The 22,440-nt window shown below is 42.3% G+C and overlaps 1 protein-coding gene across 1 annotated transcript in view; it reads right to left on the minus strand.

Moving 5' to 3' along the window:
* FOCAD (focadhesin) overlaps positions 1–22,440 on the minus strand; it is a 1,081,710-nt gene that overhangs the window by 241,459 nt on the left and 817,811 nt on the right. The window contains exon 35 of the mRNA XM_069239095.1: positions 797–877. Within this exon, the coding sequence (XP_069095196.1) occupies positions 797–877 (81 nt within the window). The remainder of the gene's footprint in view (positions 1–796; positions 878–22,440) is intronic.

The raw sequence follows: 22,440 nt of genomic DNA on the forward strand, positions 1-22,440 counted from the left end.
ACTGGTATCAGTTCAAGGCGACACGTTTCAAACTGAATTCATCAGAACTAAAGGACAGCCAGTAACTGGGTCTTAAGAAAATTAAATAATTTCTATGGGTACTTTGCTAGCCTATATTTCAATCTTTTTTCACTTTGAAATAACCACTCTTTTATCTTCCCAGTTGTTTTGGCAACACTGACAACATGTTGTTCTTCAATGTGAAAATCTCTCAGCCCCAAATAACCTTTCATTGATATGCACACATTTTTGACACTATGAAATCCTTGCATCTTTGCCCATGATGTAGTGCTAATCTCATGCTGGACAATCTGTTGGTTCTACTTTGAACTTCTTCCATGGGAGCTCCTCAACAAATCCCTAGTCTTTTTTCTCCTAGCGAATAGACACCAGCTTTACTATGGTTTCTGATGGTTACCTTTGTCAAAGACAACAAAATATAAGCATTGAGCTCCAAATAAAAGATCATGATGTAACCTGGTTGATTATTGTCTACTGGGATTCACAACTAAATACTGAACTCAGATTTCCTGAAAGATTTGAAAACGCAGCAGTTGTGATAACTTTCTCACATCAAAGTTGTTCAGGTACAAATACAATTATCTCTGGGTATATTTTCCAAATTATTTTATTTGTTTATCTTCTACCTGGAGACATATCTGCTGCTAAGATACTGCTCTATGTGTTTTTACTAGCTCTCACATAACCATCTAAATTGAAATCTCTCACTGTACAATCCCTTGAAAGCATAATTAACAAACAATAAAAAACAATTCTTGAAGTGGCTGATTCTCACCTTTCTTTCCTGCTTCAATAATGAAGTCAGTGGCTGATCTGATGACACTTTTTTCATTCAAGTAACCGAAGTCTGGAGGAACTGAAAAGGTATGCAAACAAAATAGCATTTTTAGGATAACTTATGGAATTATTATTTTTAATATATGAAAATTGTTGAGGGAATTAACCCTTGAGCTGTCAAGAGAAGAATTTTTAAAACTGACACAAAGTACCCTATCCTTGCCATGTCATGGGGTAGTCCAAGTAATTATCTAACGTTTGGGCATTCTGGTTACAGGAATTAGTGTCAATATTAATGTAAAATTACCTGCAGTGTGTTAGAGTTGTGGGTAGAGTATGAAGAAGTATGGGTAAGAATTTAAATCTGTAGCTAATAAAGATACTATCTAGAAAGATTTTTGCATAGAATACTGTTAAATGATCATAAATTGTCAATATATAACATAACATATCTTGAAGCTGGACTGCCTGTGGCATGCAAAAAAATGCAGACTTTTCTGTTTTGGAAGGTTTTGAGATATTAAACTATTCTAGTTATGTGTTTGACCAAACGTGGGAAATGCAAGTTATATATTGCCATTCCACTAACACATGACATTGCTGTCCATTTTTCTAAATTTCATACAGGAAGACAATACTTCTTGTTCTCAACCACCTTAACATGACCAGGTTATACACACTAGATCACTTACCATAAAGAACCTGTACTCAGTGCTTAATTTGTAAATAAAAATGTGCCGGTGCCCAAAGCCCTCCTCTTAAACATGTGGCTGCTGCAATTAAATGTGCAAACACAGAATACTGAGGCACAGTAATCATGAAGCTACCTCGGGCCTCTTCAATCCATTCAAAGCCACTCTCTGCCCCTTCAGCTCACTCTTACAGCTTTCTGCTTTCTCCCATTGTGACACATTTAAATTTTTCTCTTCCTACGTCTGTCCCATATGTGTCTTTTGCTCACAGTAAATGCATGAAGCAGAAAAATAAGTGCCGGACTTCAAAAATAAGTGCTGGTGCTCTGCACCAGGAACAACAAGCTTTTCTTGAGCTAGGTAGTCCGAGCTTTAACTCAAGGCTTAGCCAGCGACAGAACAAGAATAAAATTCACTAAGCCCCAGTAAGGACTTCATTCTCACCTTGCCATCAGAAGGCTGAACATCAACGATGGCCTTCACAAGACCTGGCCTCAGCTGAATCCCATCAGTGGATATTAAGTGGCCCAAACACTTCATTCTGTCTTTCAAAAACTTAAAACTCACACTTCTTGCCCTTCAGAACCACACCACGATCTTAACGCACAGATAAGATCTCACTCAGAATCCAATCAAGTTCTTCTCAGTGAACAGCAAAAATCAGTTGATTGTGTTAAACTGCTACCCCATTAACTAACTCTTTTGAACAAAGTAAACATTATGTTTTGGGAAATGGGGGTCACAGAGGTCAACCTAAATGTCATACGGCAATACTGAAATGTCCCAACTGGGAAAATGAAAAGAGTAAAGTGCCTGTAAAACTGGATAACCATTTCAATCTGCAACCATGACCAGCATTTCCATTATTTTGGCCAAGTGTTGTCAATCACCACAAATCACCCTATTCAGGTTAACGAGATCAACACAGACCCTCAACTCAACACTCAGTATGTGTTCGACCACTTTAAGTGGGAACTACAAAGATGACTCTACAGGCTCAACAATCCTCTTTTCAAACAAGGATGTTAGTACTTTATTCAACTCTTCCTTGCCACTGAAAGGAATGCCATTAGATGCGTGTCTGACCAACATAAGTTCTTTTACCTTGATCTTATGACTAGACACTTTTACTTACCTTGAATCACTGAAAAATACCTTGGGGGACTTTTTCCATGAACTCTTCCATCAATCTGTAGCCTCTTATAATAAATATTTGTTCCCTGGAACCACGGCTCAATACATCTGGAAAAAGCCTTGGTGGAACCACCCATGAATGTCAAGACCTTGACAACCACATGGGATTTGCCCTAAATGCACCTTCCTCTGAAATGAGGACGTCTTCAAATAAACCCCACAGTTTTATTTTGCAACCTTTATAGGAGACTAGGGTGTGATTTGATGGTTGCAAGACTGTTTCCCCAAGTTCTCATGAACTCCTGAGTGAGCATTGTGATCCTTGTACCAGGAACAAATAATCAATGAAGAGTATTATCTCCTACCCATATATTAACATATGGATCCCCTTTTTTAATTCCTTCATCATGAACCACTAGAACCGTATCATGAGTGTTCTCTTGTACACATCAGTTTTCTTAAAGAGAACTACTCCCACTGGCTGTGACACTTTTCCATCCAATATTTTAGCTGACAATTGTGTTTCGATACTCTTCGCTCTCCTAATAGTCTCCTCCAAAAAATAACTGCCCATGGAAAAAAATGTATGGCAAAACTCTTTGTCAACACAGTGGCTGATGGTTTGGTCACTAAAATGATAGAACTGGTATTCCACGCGAAGTCTATGTAGAGCAGTTATAGAAGTGTCAAAGTCCTACCCTATCATCTTAACTCTTGAGAAACATGTGTCTTAAAACTACCATACTTTTGCTGTACATCGAACCTATTTTAAATAAATTTTTTCCCACTTATTGATATTCATTAGCTTCTCCTTCATTTAAAACAAGATCAGGAAGGTGTTTAAAAGTGGATATACATTCAAATCCCAACTACTTTAAAACAAGGTATTTTTGCTCTGAAGCGTGTACCTAGAAGCTCCTTCTGCACCCTCGTAGTTTTCAAATGTGTTGAACAATGTAACAAGCTATTGGGTGGATTACCTGGAGTTTTTGAAAACGCTGAGGTTGGCTGAAAGCTTGCATTATGTGTTAATGGGAGAAAAATGAACTTTTAGATAGGGAAAGTTTGGCCAATACCAGGGTAAAAACAAAAACATACTGGCAAAGCCTATGCTTATGAATAACAACGGAATTTATAATGAATGCCTTTACAAGGAATTTAGAACAACGATCAAGTCTTTACAAAAATATTTTTACAATGAGTATGCCTTTACAATGAATGCCTTTGCCACAAAAATGTAAGTATTTTACAGGTAAGTATAAACCGTTTTTATATATAAAAGTTTACTTATAAAATACTTACATATCCATTGTTAAAGCACACATGGTAAAGGCCTATTCATGTAAAAAAAAAAATAACAGGTAAATATAAACACATTCATAAACATATATATGTTTAGGGTAGGTATGGGTTTTGTATTGTTAAGGGTATTTTAAGGGTTTAGGGTAGGAATGGGTTTTCAGGTGGCAAGGGTATTTTTAGGCTTTAAGGGTTGTGGGTAAATAGGGGGAGATATATATATATATAGTCTATGTGGAGCAGTTATAGCATATATATATATATATATATATATATATATATACTAATAAGCAGTAATCTCCCCAAAATGCGGTGGCTTAGCCTGCAGGAGTTGAAGTTGTCTGAAATAATGTTCTTAGTACAGCCTGTCCTACTGTGGCTTGTTGTGTTGCTAACACATCTACACAGTAATGCTTAGTGAATGTATGAGGCATAGACCAGGTGGCTGCCTTACAAATTTCAGTCATAGGTATATTCCCCAGAAAAGCCATTGTGGTGCCTTTTTTCCTAGTGGAATGTGCTCTTGGTGTAATAGGTAGATCTCTTTTTGCTTTAATATAGCAAGTTTGAATACATTTAACTAGCCATCTGGCAATGCCTTGTTTGGATATAGGATTACCTGCATGAGGCTTTTGGAAGGTTACGAACAATTGTTTTGTTTTACTGTCAATGTAATACATTAGTGCTCTCTTTATGTCTAATGTATGTAAGGCTCTTTCGGCTACTGAGTCTGGTTGTGGAAAGAAGACTGGGAGTTCCACTGTTTGCTTTAGGTGGAATGGCGATATAACCTTTAGTAGGAATTTGGGATTTGTACGGAGAACCACTTTATGTTTATGAATTTGTATAAAGAGTTCCTGTATAGTAAATGCTTGTATCTCACTTACTCTTCTAAGTGATGTCATAGCTATTAGAAAGGCTGCTTTCCAAGTTAAATATTGCATCTCACAGGAATGCATGGGTTCGAATGGTGGTCCCATGAGTCGTGTTAATACAATATTAAGGTTCCACAAAGGTACTGGTGGTGTCCTTGGGGGTATGATTCTTTTTCGTCCCTCCATAAATACTTTGATGACTGGGATTCTAAAAAGCGATGTTGTATGTGTAATCTGCAGATAGGCAGATATTGCAGTGAGATGTATTTTAATGGAAGAGAATGCTAGCTTAGACTTTTGTAAGTGTAATAGGTATCTTACAATGTCCTTTGTGTAAGCATGCAGTGGTTGAATCCGATTAGTGTGGCAGTAGTAAACAAATATTTTCCATTTGTTTGCATAACAATGTCTTGTAGTAGGTTTTCTAGCTTGTTTAATGACCTCCATACATTCTTGTGTAAGGTCTAAATGTCCAAATTCTAAGACTTCAGGAGCCAGATTGCTAGATTGAGCGATGCTGGATTCGGGTGTCTGATCTGTTGTTTGTGTTGTGTTAACAAATCTGGTCTGTTTGGTAATTTGATGTGAGGTACTACTGATAAGTCCAGCAGTGTTGTGTACCATGGTTGGCGTGCCCAGGGTGGTGCTATGAGTATTAGTTTGAGTCTTTTTTTGACTTAGTTTGTTTACCAGATAAGGAATGAGTGGGAGAGGGGGAAAAGCGTAAGCAAATATCCCTGACCAATTGATCCATAACGCATTGCCCTTGGATTGAGGGTGTGGGTACCTGGACGCAAAGTTTTGGCACTTTGTGTTTTCTTTTGTTGCGAATAGGTCTATTTTTGGCGTTCCCAGCATAGGAAGTGATAATGTAGGATCTGGGGATGAATTTCCCAGTCGTGTGTTTGCTGGTGATCTCGACTGAGATTGTCTGCTAACTGATTCTGAATGCCTGGAATGTATTGTGCTATTAGGCGAATGTGATTGTGAATTGTCCAATGCCAAATTTTTTATGCTAAGAGACACAGTTGTGACGAGTGTGTCCCTCCTTGTTTGTTGAGATAATACATTGTTGTCATGTTGTCGGTTTTGACAAGAATGTGTTTGTGGACAATTAGTGGTTGAAATGCTTTTAATGTTAGAAGCACTGCCAACAGTTCCAAATGATTTATGTGAAGTTGTTTTTGTTGATTGTCCCATTGACCCTGTATGCTGTGCTTGTTGAGGTGTGCTCCCCACCCCATCATGGAAGCATCTGTTGTGATCACATCTTGAGGCACTGGGTCCTGGAATAGCCGCCCTTGGTTTAAATTTATAGGGTTCCACCACTGAAGCGAGAAGTATGTCTGGCGGTCTATCAACACTAGGTCTTGAAGTTGACCCTGTGCTTGTGTCCATTGTTTTGCTAGGCACTGTTGTAAGGGCCGCATGTGTAATCTTGCGTTTGGGACAATGGCTATGCATGAAGACATCATGCCTAGAAGTTTCATTACAAACCTTACTGGGTAGTGTTAGTTTGACTGCATGCTTGATGTTATATTTTGGAACGCTTGGACCCTTTGTGGACTGGCAATTGCTTTTTGTGTGTTGAGTGTTGCTCCCAAGTATTGTTGTATTTGGGATGGCTGCAGATGTGATTTCTGGTAATTTATAGAGAACCCTAGTTTGTGTAGAGTTTCTATAACGTATTGCGTGTGAAGAAGACACTGTTGTTGAGTGTTGGTTTTTATTAGCCAGTCATCTAAGTATGGGAATACATGCATGTGCTGTCTCCTTATGTGAGCGGCTACTACTGCAAGGCATTTTGTGAATACCCTTGGGGCTGTAGTTATCCCGAACGGTAACACTTTGAATTGATAGTGTATGCCGTGTATCACAAACCTTAAGTATTTTCTGTGAGAAGGATGGATGGGTATGTAAAAGTACGCATCCTTGAGATCTAATGTTGACATGTAGTCCTCCTTTTTTAGTAAGGGAACCACATCTTGAAGTGTTGCCATGTGGAAATGGTCTGACTTGATGAAGAGATTCAGTGTTCTGAGGTCTAAGATAGGTCTTAACGTTTTGTCCTTCTTTGGATTTAGGAAATATAGTGAGTAGACGCCTGTTCCTTTCTGATGGTTGGGTACTAACTCTATTGCTTGTTTTTGTAATAGTGCTTGGACCTCTATTTGTAATAGGTCTAAGTTTTGTTTGGACATATTGGGGGTTAGTACAACTTTGGAGGAGGTGTTAATCCATCCCAAAAGTGACGGTAAAGTGACGGATACACCACCAGCCATATTACGAGTCCATTATATCCTATGGAACTCGTAATACGGCTGGTGGTATATCCGTCACATTTGGGACGGATCAACACCTCCTCCAAAGTTGTAATAACCCCCATTGTGTGCCTTTGGGGGCACATCTGGTGGGAAATTTATGAATTCTATGCAATAACCATGTTGGATAATGGCTAGGACACATGCGTCCGTGGTAATGTGTGTCCAGGTCTGATAATATGCGGTAAGTCTCCCCCCCACTGGTGTTAAGTGTTGGGGTTTTGTGACATTGGAGTCACTGTTTGGTTTGACTTGCTTTAGGTGTCTGGAACTTTCCCCTTCCTCTTGGGAATTGTCCACCTCGATATGAGCCACGAAACCCTCCCCTCTGGTATTGTGCCTGATAGGTGGGTCTGGTTTGCGAGGTGGAAGGCTCTGGCGTTTGCATTCGAAACCCCCCCTCTAAATTGTGGCTTTCTTAATGTGCCTCTGCCCTGTGGGGAGTAGAGCGCGCCCATGGCTTTGGCCGTGTCCGTGTCCTTCTTTAATTTTTTCAATTGCTGTGTCCACTTCCGGTCCAGACAATTGTTCTTGGTTAAAAGGCATGTTCAACACTGCTTGTTGGATTTCTGGCTTGAATCCTGAGCTTCTTAATCATGCATGCCTGCGAATGGTTACCGCAGTGTTGACCGTTCGTGCTGCAGTGTCTGCCGAGTCTTATGCGCACCTTATTTGGTTGTTGGATATTGCTTGTCCTTCTTCCACAACCTGCTGGGCACGTTTCTGGTGTTCTTTGGGCAAGTGTTGTATAATGTGTTGCATCTCGTCCCAGTGTGCCCTGTCGTAGCGAGCAAGTAGGGCTTGTGAGTTTGCGATCCCCCATTGGTTGGCTGCCTGTGCTGCCACTGGTTTGTCCGCTGCGTCAAACTTCCTACTCTCTTTGTCAGGCGGTGGAGCGTCTCCTGACGATTGAGAGTTTGCTCTCTTTCTTGCTGCTCCTACAACCACCGAGTCTGGTGTAAGTTGCTGTGTTATAAACACAGGATCCGTTGGGGGAGGCTTGTACTTCTTCTCCACCCTAGGTGTGATAGCCCTTCCTTTAACTGGCTCCTGGAATACCTGTTTTGCATGTTTGAGCATGCCCGGGAGCATTGTCAGACACTGGTAGGAAGTGTGGGTGGATGCCAAGGTGTTGAACAGGAGATCATCCTCTATTGGCTCAGAGTGCATTGCTACATTGTGGAACGTAGCTGCCCTTGATAGTACCTGCGTATATGCAGTACTGTCCTCTGGAGGTGACGGCTTTGTTGGGTAACAATCAGGACTGTTATCTGATACCGGTGCATCATGCAAGTCCCATGCATCAGGATCATCCTGTGTCATCCCTGTATGTGTAGGTGACTGCATTGGAGGTGTTCCCTCCGGAGACAGCTGTGGTGAGTGAAGTGGGGAAGGTTGTGGAGAAAACCTTGGTGGTGGGGTTTTTTCTCTCGCCACCTTCGCCTTCGGCTGCATTTCTGACTCTTGAAATGCCAGTTTTCTTTTTGTTTTAATTGGAGGGAGAGTTTGTATTTTTCCAGTCTCTTTCTGGATACGCAACCTCCTTTGCGTATGGTCTGGTTCAACCATACTTATTTCCTGCTCAAATCTGTGTTTTTCATGCATTTGGCTGGAAAGTCCTTGCTCTTCTGTTTAAGAGTTTCTTTTCGTCTCCGAAGCCGCTTTTTTCGGTACTGATGTTTCCGATAAAGTCTTTTTCGGTTCCAACATTATTTTTCTCACCTTGGGTGAGTCAAACTCTCGGTGTCGAGATCGTTCAGTGGCGGAATCGCAACCGGAGTCGAAAGTCTTCGGCAAATCTTTGGCCTTTTTCGATGCCGATGTTTGGTCACCTTCTTTTCGATGGGTTGAGCCATGGCCTGCTGGTGGTGGCGTCCCCTTGGCCTTAACGATCTTTGTGAGAGTTTTGGACAGGGCAGTTTTACTCACTGTTTTCTGCATCGTCGTGGGTCGCTCACTTTCGAAATCGTCAGAGTCCGTCCTCTGGATGAAAAATTGTTTCCTCCTCCTCGGCGTCCAGTTGTTCTCTCGGTGTCAACAACATTTGCAGTCTTCTCGCTCGTCGATCACGTAGGGTCTTTTTTGATCGAAACGCTCGACAGGCCTCACAAGTATCCTCCCTGTGTTCTGGTGATAAACACAGATTACAGACCAGGTGTTGGTCTGTATAAGGATACTTTGAGTGGCACTTCGGACAGAAGCAGAAGGGGGTCCGGTCCATTAGTCTTCGACGATGTATGCGGTCGGGCCAACCAGGCCCCGCTGAAAAACGGAAGCCCCGAAGGGCCGCCGGAGCGCTTCTGCAATCGGTGCCGATACGATAACACTAAACCGGTACCGAGCGAGAACAATACCATCGATTTTTCGATATTTAGCTAACTTTCCCGATTCTAAATACGGAGCGACGAGGAACACGTCCGAACCCGATGGCGGAAAGAAAACAATCTAAGATGGAGTCGACGCCCATGCGCAATGGAGCCGAAAGGAAGGAGTCCCTCGGTCTTGTGACTCAAAAATACTTCTTCGAAGAAAAACAACTTGTAACACTCCGAGCCCAACACTAGATGGCAGGATAATGCACAGCATGTGTATCTGCAGCTACACATGCCACTGAACATACACACATATATATATATATATATATATATATATATATATATATATATATATATATATATATGGAAAATGTCACTAAGCCAGTGTACATCTGTTCGTGGCATGTAGTGCTGCAGATTCACATGCTATGCATTATTCCGCCATCTAGCGTTGGGCTTGGAGTGTTACAAGTTGTTTTTCTTTCTTTTCGGAGCCATGGGATCGAGTGACTCCTCCTCTCGGTCATTCTGCGCATGGTCATCAACTCCATTGTTAAATTGTTTTCCCGCAAAAGGATGCAGGAAGGAGTGATAGAGTATAATAATATAAACGTTGTATAGAAATAGTAAATAAAAATAGATGTCCATGTAAATGTATATACAAATGTCCAAATTAGAAAAACTGCAACGACTAGAGGCTTCCGGGAAGGAGGGAGGGTGCATGTGAATCTGCAGCACTACATGCCACGAACAGATGTACATTGGGTAAGTGACATTTTCTGTTCAATGGCATGTGTTGCTGCAGATACACATGCTATGCATAGACTACAAAGCAGTTACTCTCCCCCAAAAATGCGGTGGCTAGCCTGTAGGAGTTGGAGTTGTTTGAAATAATGTTCTCAAGACAGCTTGACCAACATTAGCCTGTTGCTTTGAAAATACATCTACACAATAATGTTTTGTAAATGTATGAGGAGTAGACTATGTGGCAGCTTTACATATGTCTGCCATTGGTAAGTTTCCTAAGAATGCCATAGATAACACATTTCTTTCTAATGGAATGTGCTTTAGGTGTGATTAAAAGTAGTCTTTTCGCCTTAATATAACATGTTTGTATACATTTAACAATCCATCTTGCTAACCCTTGTTTGGAGATAGGATTCTCTTTATGTGGTTGTTGAAAGGCAACGAAAAGCTGTATTGTTTTTCTGAATTCTTTGGTTCTATCTACATAGTACATTAGAGATCTTTTAAGGTCAAGAGCATGAAGGGCTCGTTCTGCAATTGAGTCTGGCTGTAGAAAGAAGACTGGCAATTCCACTGTTTGGTTTATGTGAAAAGGTGATACCACTTTTGGCAGAAATTTGGGATTTGTTCTAAGTACAAATTTATGTTTCTGTACTTGGAAAAAAGGTTCTTCAAGAGTGAATGCTTGTATTTCACTAAGTCTTCGCGATGAAGTAATGGCTACCAGGAAGGCAACTTTCCATGTTAAGAACGGAGTCTCACAAAAATGCATGGGTTCAAAAGGTGGGCCCATGGGGAGTACAATATTTAGATTCCAAGTAGGAACAGGTGGTTTTCTAGAGGGAATAATACGTTTTAATCCTTCCATGAAGGCTTTTGTAACTGGAACTCTGAAAAGAGAGGTATGTTGAATAGTCTGCAAGTATGCTGATATTCCAGTAAGATGGATTTTATTGGATGAGAAAGCTAGATTTGATTTTATGCAAATGAAGTAAATAGCATACAATATCTTGTACTGATGCTGTAAGTGGATCAGTATTTTTAGATTGACAGTAGTAAACAAATCTTTTCCATTTGTTATCATAGCATTGCCTAGTTGTAGGCTTACAAGCTTGTTCGAGAATTCCATGCATTCTAATGGAAGTTTTAAGTATCCAAATTCGATGACTTCAGGAGCCAAATGGCTAAGTTGAGAGCACTGGGATTTGGATATCTGATTTGTCCCTTGTTTTGTGTTAACAAATCCAGTCTGTTTGGAAGTTTGGAGTGAGGTACTACTGACAGTTCTAGGAGTGTGGTATACCAATGTTGTCGTGGCCACGTTGGTGCTATGAGTATCATGGTGAGAGAGGTTTGACGTAGTTTGTTGACCAGAAAGGGAAGTAGTGGGAAAGGGGAAAAGGCATAAGCAAATATCCCTGACCAGTTGATCCATAGAGCATTGCCCTTGGATAGAGGATGTGGGTGTCTGGATGCAAAGTTTTGGCACTTTACATTTTCGCTTGCTGCGAATAGGTCTATTTCTGGTGTTCCCCACTTTTGAAAGTACTGTTGAAGTACCGGAGAGTGAATCTCCCATTTGTGTGTCTGTTGGTGCGTCCTGCTTAGGAGATCCGCTAGCTGATTGTGCATTCCTGGAATGTATTTTGCTAATAGATGAATGTGATTATGAAATGCCCACTTCCATATTGTTTGGGCTAGAAGGGACAGTTTAGATTAATATGTCCCGCCTTGTTTCTTCAGGTAATGCATGGTCATCATATTGTCTGTTTTTATCAGAACAATCTTGTGTTTGAGAAGGGGTTGAAACGCTTTTAGGGCAAGGAACACAGCTAATAATTCTAAATGGTTTATGTGAAAATTTCGCTGTTTTGAATCCCATTACCCTTGAATGGTAAGGTTTGTTGAGATGAGCTCCCCAACTTTTCACTGATGCATCTGTTGTTATTATGGTCTGAGGCACAAGGTCTTGAAATGACCGCCCCTTTATGAAATTGTTGAGATTCCACCATTGAAGGGACTTGTGCGTTTGGCGGTCCAACAACATTAGATCTTGCAATTGGGCCCTGTGCTTGAGACCACTGCTGTGGGAGGCACTGTTGTAGTGTCCTCATGTTTAGTCTTGCATGTGGTACTATTGCTAAAGCAGGATGCCATCATTCCTAATAGTTTCATGAGAACTCTCACAGAGTATTGTTGGTTTGGCCGCATTTGCAGTATGAGATTTTGGAAAGCTTGTATCCTTTGTGTATTTGGATAGGCTAAGGCTTTTTGCGTATTTAACATATCACATAGGTAAGGTTGCACCTGTGCTGGCTGAAGATGAGATTTTTGGTAGTTGAGAGTGAACCCTAGTGTACGTAGGGTCTCTATTACATATTGAGTGTGTTGTTGGCATAGTATAAAATTGCTTGATTTTATTAGTCAATCGTCTAGATATGGAAAGACATGTATGTGTTGTCTTCTTAGGTAGGCTGCCACTACTGCTAGACATTTTGTGAATACCCTTGGAGCTGCTGTTATGCCGAATGTAGAACTTTGAATTGATAATGTTTTTCTGCTATCATAAACCTTAGGTATTTTCTGTGAGCTGGATGGATGAGTATATGGAAATACGCATCTTTGAGGTCTAGTGCAGTCATGTAATCTTGTGTTTGTAGTAGTGGGATGACGTCCTGCAGAGTTACCATGTGAAAGTGTTCTGATAGGATATACAGATTTAGGGATCTGAGGTCTAGGATAGGCCTGAGAATGCCATCCTTTTTGTGAATGAGGAGGTATAGTGAGTATACCCCGTTCCTTGTTGAGAATGTAGGACCAATTTTATTGCTTGTTTTAGTAGTAGCGATTGTACTTCTTGCTGTAATAGAACCTTGTGTTCTGGGGACAGCTTGTGGTAACCTGGAGGAATATTTGGAGGGGTACAAACTAATACTAGGTAATAGCCATTGCAGATAATTAACAATACCCAATGGTCTCTGGTGATGTTTTGCCAATGGGAGTTGAATTGCTGTAGTCTTCCCCCCACAGGAGACGTGTGGGATGAGGGATGGCAAATAAGCCACTGTTTAGATGGGGTAGTGGCTTGTTTGGAAGTTTGCAACTTGCCTCTGTTTATAAAGTATTGGCCTCTGTAAGACCCTCTAAATCCCCCTCTCTGGTACTGCTGTTGCTTTTGCCCTTGCTTTGCCTTGGAGGTAGAAGCCTCAGTGGATTGTGGCTTGAATCCTCCTCTGAATTGCTGTCTGCAAAAGGAGCCTCTATAGGGTGTTGTGCATAATGCTCCCATTGCTTTGGCAGTGTCTGAGTCTTTCCTCAGTTTTTCTATGGGAGTATTGACTTCAGGGCCAAACAACAGCTTTTTATTAAAAGGCATGTTGAGCACTGCCTGCTGGATTTCTGGTTTACAACCAGAAAAACATAGCCACGCATGACACTTCTAGATGCTCTATCTGCAGCATCAAGGGCAGACAGTATTTGATTACTGCTTATGGCTTGACCCTCTTCCACAATTAGCTGTGCCCATTTTTGGTGTTCCTTTGGGAGGTGCTGTATGAGGTATGGAAAATGTCACTTACCCAGTGTACATCTGTTCGTGGCATGAGTCGCTGCAGATTCACATGCTATGCACAGTCCGCCGTCTGGTGTTGGGCTCGGAGTGTTACAAGTTGTTTTTCTTCGAAGAAGTCTTTTCGAGTCACGAGACCGAGGGACTCCTCCTACTTCGATTCCATTGCGCATGGGCGTCGACTCCATCTTAGATTGTTTTCCCCGCAGAGGGTGAGGTAGGAGTTGTGTATATTAGTAATAGTGCCCATGCAATGGAATGAATACGTATGTACATAATAAAGGTTAAAGTAATATATTTACAAATGTACAAATGTTCAAGATCTACTTCTAAACGGCTACAGGCTCCCGGGGAGGAGGGTGGGTGCATGTGAATCTGCAGCGACTCATGCCACGAACAGATGTACACTGGGTAAGTGACATTTTCCGTTCGATGGCATGTGTAGCTGCAGATACACGTGCTGTGCACCGACTAGTAAGCAGTTATCTCCCCAAAAGCGGTGGTTCAGCCTGTAGGAGTTGAAGTAGTTTGAAATAATGTTCTTAGTACAGCCTGACCTACTGTGGGGCTTGTTGTGCAGTTAACACATCTACACAGTAGTGCTTGGTAAATGTATGAGGCGTAGACCATGTTGCTGCCTTACATATTTCGTTCATTGGAATATTTCCTAGAAAGGCCATGGTAGCCCCTTTCTTTCTGGTTGAGTGTGCCTTTGGTGTAATAGGCAGCTCTCTTTTTGCTTTAAGATAGCAGGTTTGAATACACTTAACTATCCACCTAGCAATGCCTTGTTTTGAAATTGGATTTCCTGTATGAGGTTTTTGAAAGGCAATAAATAGTTGTTTTGTTTTTCTAATTAGTTTCGTTCTGTCAATGTAGTACATTAGTGCTCTTTTGATGTCTAATGTATGTAGTGCTCTTTCCGCTACAGAATCTGGTTGTGGGAAGAACACTGGTAATTCTACTGTTTGATTTAAGTGGAACGGTGAGATAACCTTTGGTAAAAATTTTGGATTTGTTCTCAGAACTACTTTATTTTTATGTATCTGAATAAATGGTTCTTGTATGGTAAATGCTTGAATCTCGCTCACTCTTCTTAGAGATGTAATGGCAATCAAAAATGCAACTTTCCACGTTAAGTATTGCATTTCACAAGAATGCATGGGCCCCAAAGGTGGACCCATGAGTCTTGTTAAGACAATGTTGAGGTTCCATGAAGGAACAGGTGGTGTCCTTGGTGGTATGATTCTTTTTAAGCCTTCCATAAACGCTTTAATGACTGGTATTCTAAATAGTGAAGTTGAATGAGTAATTTGTAGGTAAGCTGATATTGCGGTGAGATGTATTTTTATGGAAGAGAAAGCTAGATTTGATTTTTGCAAATGTAGTAAGTATCCAACTATATCTTTTGGAGATGCGGTTAATGGCTGAATTTGATTATTCTGGCAGTAATACACGAATCTTTTCCACTTGTTTGCGTAGCAGTGTCTAGTGGTAGGTTTCCTAGCTTGTTTTATGACCTCCATACATTCTTGTGTGAGGTGTAAGTGTCCGAATTCTAGGATTTCAGGAGCCAAATTGCTAGATTCAAAGATGCTGAATTTGGATGTCTGATCTGTTGTTTGTGTTGTGTTAACAGATCTGGTTTGTTGGGTAGTTTGACATGAGGTACTACTGACAGGTCTAGTAGTGTCGTGTACCAAGGTTGCCTTGCCCATGTTCGTGCTATTAGTATGAGTTTGAGTTTGTTTTGACTCAACCTGTTTACTACATATGGAAGGAGAGGGAGAGGGAGAGGGGGAAAAGCGTATGCAAAGATCCCTGACCAGTTCATCCATAGAGCATTGCCTTGGGATTGATCTTGTGGGTATCTGGATGCGAAGTTTTGGCATTTTGAGTTTTCCTTTGTTGCAAATAGATCTATTTGAGGTGTTCCCCAAATTTGAAAGTAGTTGTTTAGTATTTGGGGGTGAATTTCCCATTCGTGGGTTTGTTGGTGATCTCGAGAGAGATTGTCTGCCAACTGGTTCTGAATCCCTGGAATAAATTGTGCTATTAGGCGAATGTGGTTGTGAATCGCCCAATGCCATATTTTCTGTGTTAGGAGGCACAACTGTGTCGAGTGTGTCCCTCCTTGTTTGTTTAGATAATACATTGTTGTCATGTTGTCTGTTTTGACAAGAATGTATTTTTGGGTTATTATGGGTTGAAATGCTTTCAGCGCTAGAAATACTGCTAACATTTCCAAGTGATTTATGTGAAACTGTCTCTGATGTATGTCCCATTGTCCTTGGATGCTGTGTTGATTGAGGTGTGCTCCCCACCCTGTCATGGAAGCATCTGTTATGACGTATTGTGGCACTGGGTCTTGGAAAGGCCGCCCTCGGTTTAAATTTGTACTGTTCCACCATAGAAGCGAGATGTATGTTTGGCGGTCTATCAACACCAGATCTAGAAGTTGACCCTGTGCTTGTGACCATTGTGATGCTAGGCACTGTTGTAAGGGCCGCATGTGCAATCTTGCGTTTGGGACAATGGCTATGCATGAAGACATCATGCCTAGTAGTTTCATTACCATTCTGACTTGTATCTTTTGTGTTGGATACATGGCCTGTATTACTTTGTGAAATGTTTGAACCCGTTGTGGACTTGGAGTGGCAATCCCTTTTGCTGTGTTGATTGTCGCTCCTAAGTATTGCTGCGTTTGACACGGCAGAAGGTGTGACTTCGCGTAGTTGATGGAGAAACCTAGCCTGTGAAGGGTTTGTATGACATATTTTGTGTGCTGTGAACACTGTTTTAGCGTGTTGGTTTTGATTAGCCAGTCGTCTAAGTACGGGAACACATGTACAGGGAGTGCAGAATTATTAGGCAAATGAGTATTTTGACCACATCATCCTCTTTATGCATGTTGTCTTACTCCAAGCTGTATAGGCTCGAAAGCCTACTACCAATTAAGCATATTAGGTGATGTGCATCTCTGTAATGAGAAGGGGTGTGGTCTAATGACATCAACACCCTATATCAGGTGTGCATAATTATTAGGCAACTTCCTTTCCTTTGGCAAAATGGGTCAAAAGAAGGACTTGACAGGCTCAGAAAAGTCAAAAATAGTGAGATATCTTGCAGAGGGATGCAGCACTCTTAAAATTGCAAAGCTTCTGAAGCGTGATCATCGAACAATCAAGCGTTTCATTCAAAATAGTCAACAGGGTCGCAAGAAGCGTGTGGAAAAACCAAGGCGCAAAATAACTGCCCATGAACTGAGAAAAGTCAAGCGTGCAGCTGCCACGATGCCACTTGCCACCAGTTTGGCCATATTTCAGAGCTGCAACATCACTGGAGTGCCCAAAAGCACAAGGTGTGCAAAACTCAGAGACATGGCCAAGGTAAGAAAGGCTGAAAGACGACCACCACTGAACAAGACACACAAGCTGAAACGTCAAGACTGGGCCAAGAAATATCTCAAGACTGATTTTTCTAAGGTTTTATGGACTGATGAAATGAGAGTGAGTCTTGATGGGCCAGATGGATGGGCCCGTGGCTGGATTGGTAAAGGGCAGAGAGCTCCAGTCCGACTCAGACGCCAGCAAGGTGGAGTACTGGTTTGGGCTGGTATCATCAAAGATGAGCTTGTGGGGCCTTTTCGGGTTGAGGATGGAGTCAAACTCAACTCCCAGTCCTACTGCCAGTTCCTGGAAGACACCTTCTTCAAGCAGTGGTACAGGAAGAAGTCTGCATCCTTCAAGAAAAACATGATTTTCATGCAGGACAATGCTCCATCACACGCGTCCAAGTACTCCACAGCGTGGCTGGCAAGAAAGGGTATAAAAGAAGAAAATCTAATGACATGGCCTCCTTGTTCACCTGATCTGAACCCCATTGAGAACCTGTGGTCCATCATCAAATGTGAGATTTACAAGGAGGGAAAACAGTACACCTCTCTGAACAGTGTCTGGGAGGCTGTGGTTGTTGCTGCTGCACGCAATGTTGATGGTGAACAGATCAAAACACTGACAGAATCCATGGATGGCAGGCTTTTGAGTGTCCTTGCAAAGAAAGGTGGCTATATTGGTCACTGATTTGTTTTTGTTTTGTTTTTGAATGTCAGAAATGTATATTTGTGAATGTTGAGATGTTATATTGGTTTCACTGGTAATAATAAATAATTGAAATGGGTATATATTTTTTTTTGTTAAGTTGCCTAATAATTATGCACAGTGATAGTCACCTGCACACACAGATATCCCCCTAACATAGCTAAAACTAAAAACAAACTAAAAACTACTTCCAAAAATATTCAGCTTTGATATTGATGAGTTTTTTGGGTTCATTGAGAACATGGTTGTTGTTCAATAATAAAATTAATCCTCAAAAATACAACTTGCCTAATAATTCTGCACTCCCTGTATTTGCTGCCGTTCTGATATGTGCAGCTACTACTGCCAGGCATTTTGTAAAAACTCTTGGCGCAGTTGTTATTCCGAATGGCAACACTTTGAATTGGTAATGTATTCCTTGGAATACGAACCTTAGGTATTTCCTGTGTGAAGGATGTATTGGTATATGGAAATACGCATCTTTTAGATCTAATGTTGTCATGTAGTCTTGCTGTTTGAGCAGTGGTATTACGTCTTGTAACGTGACCATGTGAAAGTGGTCTGATTTTATGTAGGTGTTTAGTGTTCTGAGATTTAGTATTGGTCTCAGAGTTTTGTCCTTTTTGGGTATTAGAAAGTACAGTGAGTAAACTCCTGTGTTTTTTTGTTGAGTTGGTACTAATTCTATTGCGTCCTTTTGTAGCAATGCTTGAACTTCTAGTCCTAGAAGATCTATATGTTGTTTTGACATATTGTGTGTTTTCGGTGGGACGTTTGGAGGGAATTGGTGAAATTCTATGCAATAACTATGCTGGATAATTGCTAAGACCCAAGTGTCTGTTGTTATTTCCTCCCAAATTTTGTAAAATTGGCTTAGTCTTCCCCCCACAGGTGTTATGTGGTGGGGGTGTGTGACTTGTGAGTCACTGCTTATTTTGAGGGGTTTTGGGGCCTTGGAATTTTCCTCGATTTTTTGGGAATTGGCCCCCTCTAAATTGCCCCCGAAAACCTCCCCTCTGATATTGACCCTGGTAGGTAGGCCTTGTTTGTGAGGTTGTGGTTTCTGTGGGTTGACCTCGAAACCCTCCCCATAAAGGTGTTTTCCGAAATGTGCCTCTGCTCTGCGGGGAGTAGAGTGCGCCCATGGCTTTGGCTGTATCGGTGTCCTTCTTAAGTTTTTCGATGGCAGTGTCTACCTCCGGCCCAAACAATTGCTGTTCATTAAACGGCATATTGAGCACAGCCTGCTGGATTTCCGGTTTGAACCCAGAAGTGCGCAGCCATGCGTGCCTTCGTATTGTGACTGCAGTGTTTATTGTCCTTGCAGCTGTATCTGCTGCATCCATGGAAGACCGTATCTGATTATTTGAGATACTTTGTCCCTCTTCCACCACCTGTTGCGCTCTTTTTTGGAACTCCTTGGGTAAGTGTTCGATGAAATGTTGCATTTCATCCCAAGGAGCCTGTTGTATCTTGCCAAAAGTGCTTGTGAATTGGCAATACGCCACTGATTTGCTGCTTGTGCTGCAACCCTTTTTCCAGCAGCATCAAATTTGCGGCTCTCCTTGTCTGGAGGTGGTGCGTCTCCTGATGTATGAGAGTTGGCTCTCTTACGAGCTGCCCCCACAACTACTGAGTCCGGTCTTAGTTGTGTTGTAATATATATTGGATCAGTGGGCGGTGGCTTATATTTTTTCTCCACCCTTGGAGTTACGGCTCTGCCTTTAACTGGATCCTGAAATATTTGTTTGGAATGTCTTAGCATTCCTGGGAGCATGGGAAGGCTTTGATATTGGCTATGGGTGGAGGATAGGGTGTTAAAGAGAAAGTCATCCTCAATTGGTTCCGAATGTAAGGACACATTGTGAAACTCGGCTGCCCTTGCGACCACCTGTGTATAGGATGTACTGTCCTCAGGTGGTGACGGTTTTGTAGGATAAGCGTCTGGGCTATTGTCAGACACTGGAGCATCGTAGAGGTCCCATGCATCAGGATCATCCTGACTCATTGTGGTATGAGCTGGTGAGTGCATCAGTGGTGGAGTTGTTGCTGGTGATGCATGTATTGATGGTGGTGGAGACGGTGGTGGGGTTGTTTTCTTTGCCACCTTTGCCTGTGGTTGCTTGTCCTTTTGTTGAAAGGCAAGTTTCCTTTTTATTTTGATTGGGGGAAGAGTGGTTATCTTCCCTGTGTCCTCATGAATATGAAGCCTTCTTTGGGTGTAGTCAGGCTCTGCAGATTGAAGCTCCTCTCCAAATCGATGTAATTGGGAGGTTAGTCCTTGTTCCTCTGTATAGGAAGTAGTTTTCGGCTCCGAGGCTGGCTGTTTCGGAACCAAAACCTTTCCGGAAGTCTTTTTAGGCTCCGAAGAAACCTTCTTTGTTTTCGGCGTGTCTCGGTGCCGAAATTCTTCGGTGCCGCTGTCTCTGTGCCGAAGTTTCTCGGAACCGCCGTCTCGGCTCCGAGGTTGCTGTGTGGCGGTATCTCGACCGGAGTCGGATGACTTCGACACCAGCATGCCCTTTTTCGGTGCCTTGGATGGGTCACCTATTTTTCGGGTTAAGCCATGGCCTGTTGGCGGTGGCGTCCCCTGGGCTTTTGTAGACTTCTTGTGAGTCTTGATTTTCGACGTCTTACTCACGGTTTTGGTTGTTTCTTCGGCGTCGAGTTCTTCCGAATCCGACTCGCGGACGGAGAAAGCTTCTTCTTCCTCCTCGAAACGATCTTGACCTGTCGGCGTGGACGCCATTTGTAGTCTCCTGGCTCTTCGGTCTCTCAGCGTCTTCCTCGACCGAAACACTCGACAGGCTTCACAAGTATCCTCCTTGTGCTCGGGGGACAAGCACAAGTTACAGACCAGATGGTGATCCGTATACGGATACTTGTGATGGCATTTTGGGCAGAAACGGAATGGGGTCCGTTCCATGAGCCTTGAAGTCGCACGTGGCCGGGCCGACCAGGCCCCGACGGGGGATCGAAAAAAAACCAAAGGGCCACCGGAGCTCTTCAAAATTCGGTGTCGATTTGTTCTAACTAACCCGATACCGAACGCAAACAATACCGACGTTTTTTTCCGAGATTCTAACTAACTTTCCGACCCGAAACACGGAGCGAAAAGGAACACGTCCGAACCCGATGGCGGAAAAAAAACAATCTAAGATGGAGTCGACGCCCATGCGCAATGGAATCGAAGTAGGAGGAGTCCCTCGGTCTCGTGACTCGAAAAGACTTCTTCGAAGAAAAACAACTTGTAACACTCCGAGCCCAACACCAGACGGCGGACTGTGCACAGCATGTGTATCTGCAGCTACACATGCCATCGAATATGCATGAATTCCTGCATCTCGTCCCAGTGGGCTCTATCGTACCTTGCTAGCAAGGCTTGTGAATTGGCAATTGCCCATTGGTTGGCAGCTTGTGTGTGGCTACCCTCTTGCCAGCAGCATCACATTTCCTACTCTCCTTATCAGGGGGAGGAGCATCCCCTGATGACTGGCTATTGGCCTTTTTTCTAGCCGCACTTACTACCACTGAGTCTGGAGGAACTTGGTGTGTAATATAATCAAGGTCTGTAGGAGCAGGTTTATACTTTTTATCAATGTGTGGAGTTATTACTCTAGCTTTGACTGGCTCACTAAATATTTGATCTGCATGTTTAACCATGCCAGATAGCAAAAGAAGGCATTGATATCTTGAGTGGTAGGAGAATAGGGTGTTAAACAGAAAATTCTCTTCTAGGGGCTCAGTGTGCATAAGCACTCCATGGTATGCTGCTGCCCTGGAAACAACCTGTGTGTATGCAGTAGTGTCTTTTGGTGGAGAAGGCTTAGAAGGGTATAAATCAGGATCATTGTCCGGAATGGGATCTGGTTCGTATAGATCCCAAGGATCAACTGTATCACCATGTGAATATTGCGAATGTGTTGGTGAAGGTAAAGGTGGTAGGCTAGTGGGTTGAGGTGAAAAAAAGTTGTTGTGAATGAGGTGCAGAAGTATGGGCAGGTACTGGCTTCTCTGTCTGTTTATAAATGTTTGCTGGTGGTTGAGCAGTGTCTAATTGTTCTTGAAAGCCAGCTTCCTTTTGGTTTGTAGAGGCGGTGTAGTAACTATTCTGCAAGTCTCTTTATGGATGTGTATCCTTGATGGTCTTTCATCCATAACCTAAAGGATAAGCTGAATCTCAGTGTCCTCATCAGAAGGTCTAGAAGATTGTTCATGCAGTGATTTTGAGCTCTGTTTAAGACGGCTCAAAAGTCCTTGCTCTTCTGAATAAGAAGATTTTTTCGGCTCCAAAGACGGTAGCTTTTTTGGACCCGAAAATGCAGCTGGTTGTTTCGGCTCCGAAGCAGGGCGTTGAGGCTTCGACTCCGAGGAGTGAGGACGCTTGCTCGAGTCTGAAGTAGAACTCTTAATGGATTTACTCGACTCCGATACCGACGGAGGCGTGGCCTTTTTCTACGTCAGTCCCAAAGGTCGGTCGATGAGTCTTTTTTCGTGTCGAACCATGTCTCTCTGGCAGTGGTGTACCCAAGGCCTACGATGATTTTTTATAAGTGGGCATAGGGGCAGACGTACTCACGTGCTGTCCAGC

The sequence above is a fragment of the Pleurodeles waltl genome, chromosome 1_2 (assembly GCF_031143425.1).
Source record: "Pleurodeles waltl isolate 20211129_DDA chromosome 1_2, aPleWal1.hap1.20221129, whole genome shotgun sequence".
Taxonomy (NCBI): domain Eukaryota; kingdom Metazoa; phylum Chordata; class Amphibia; order Caudata; family Salamandridae; genus Pleurodeles; species Pleurodeles waltl.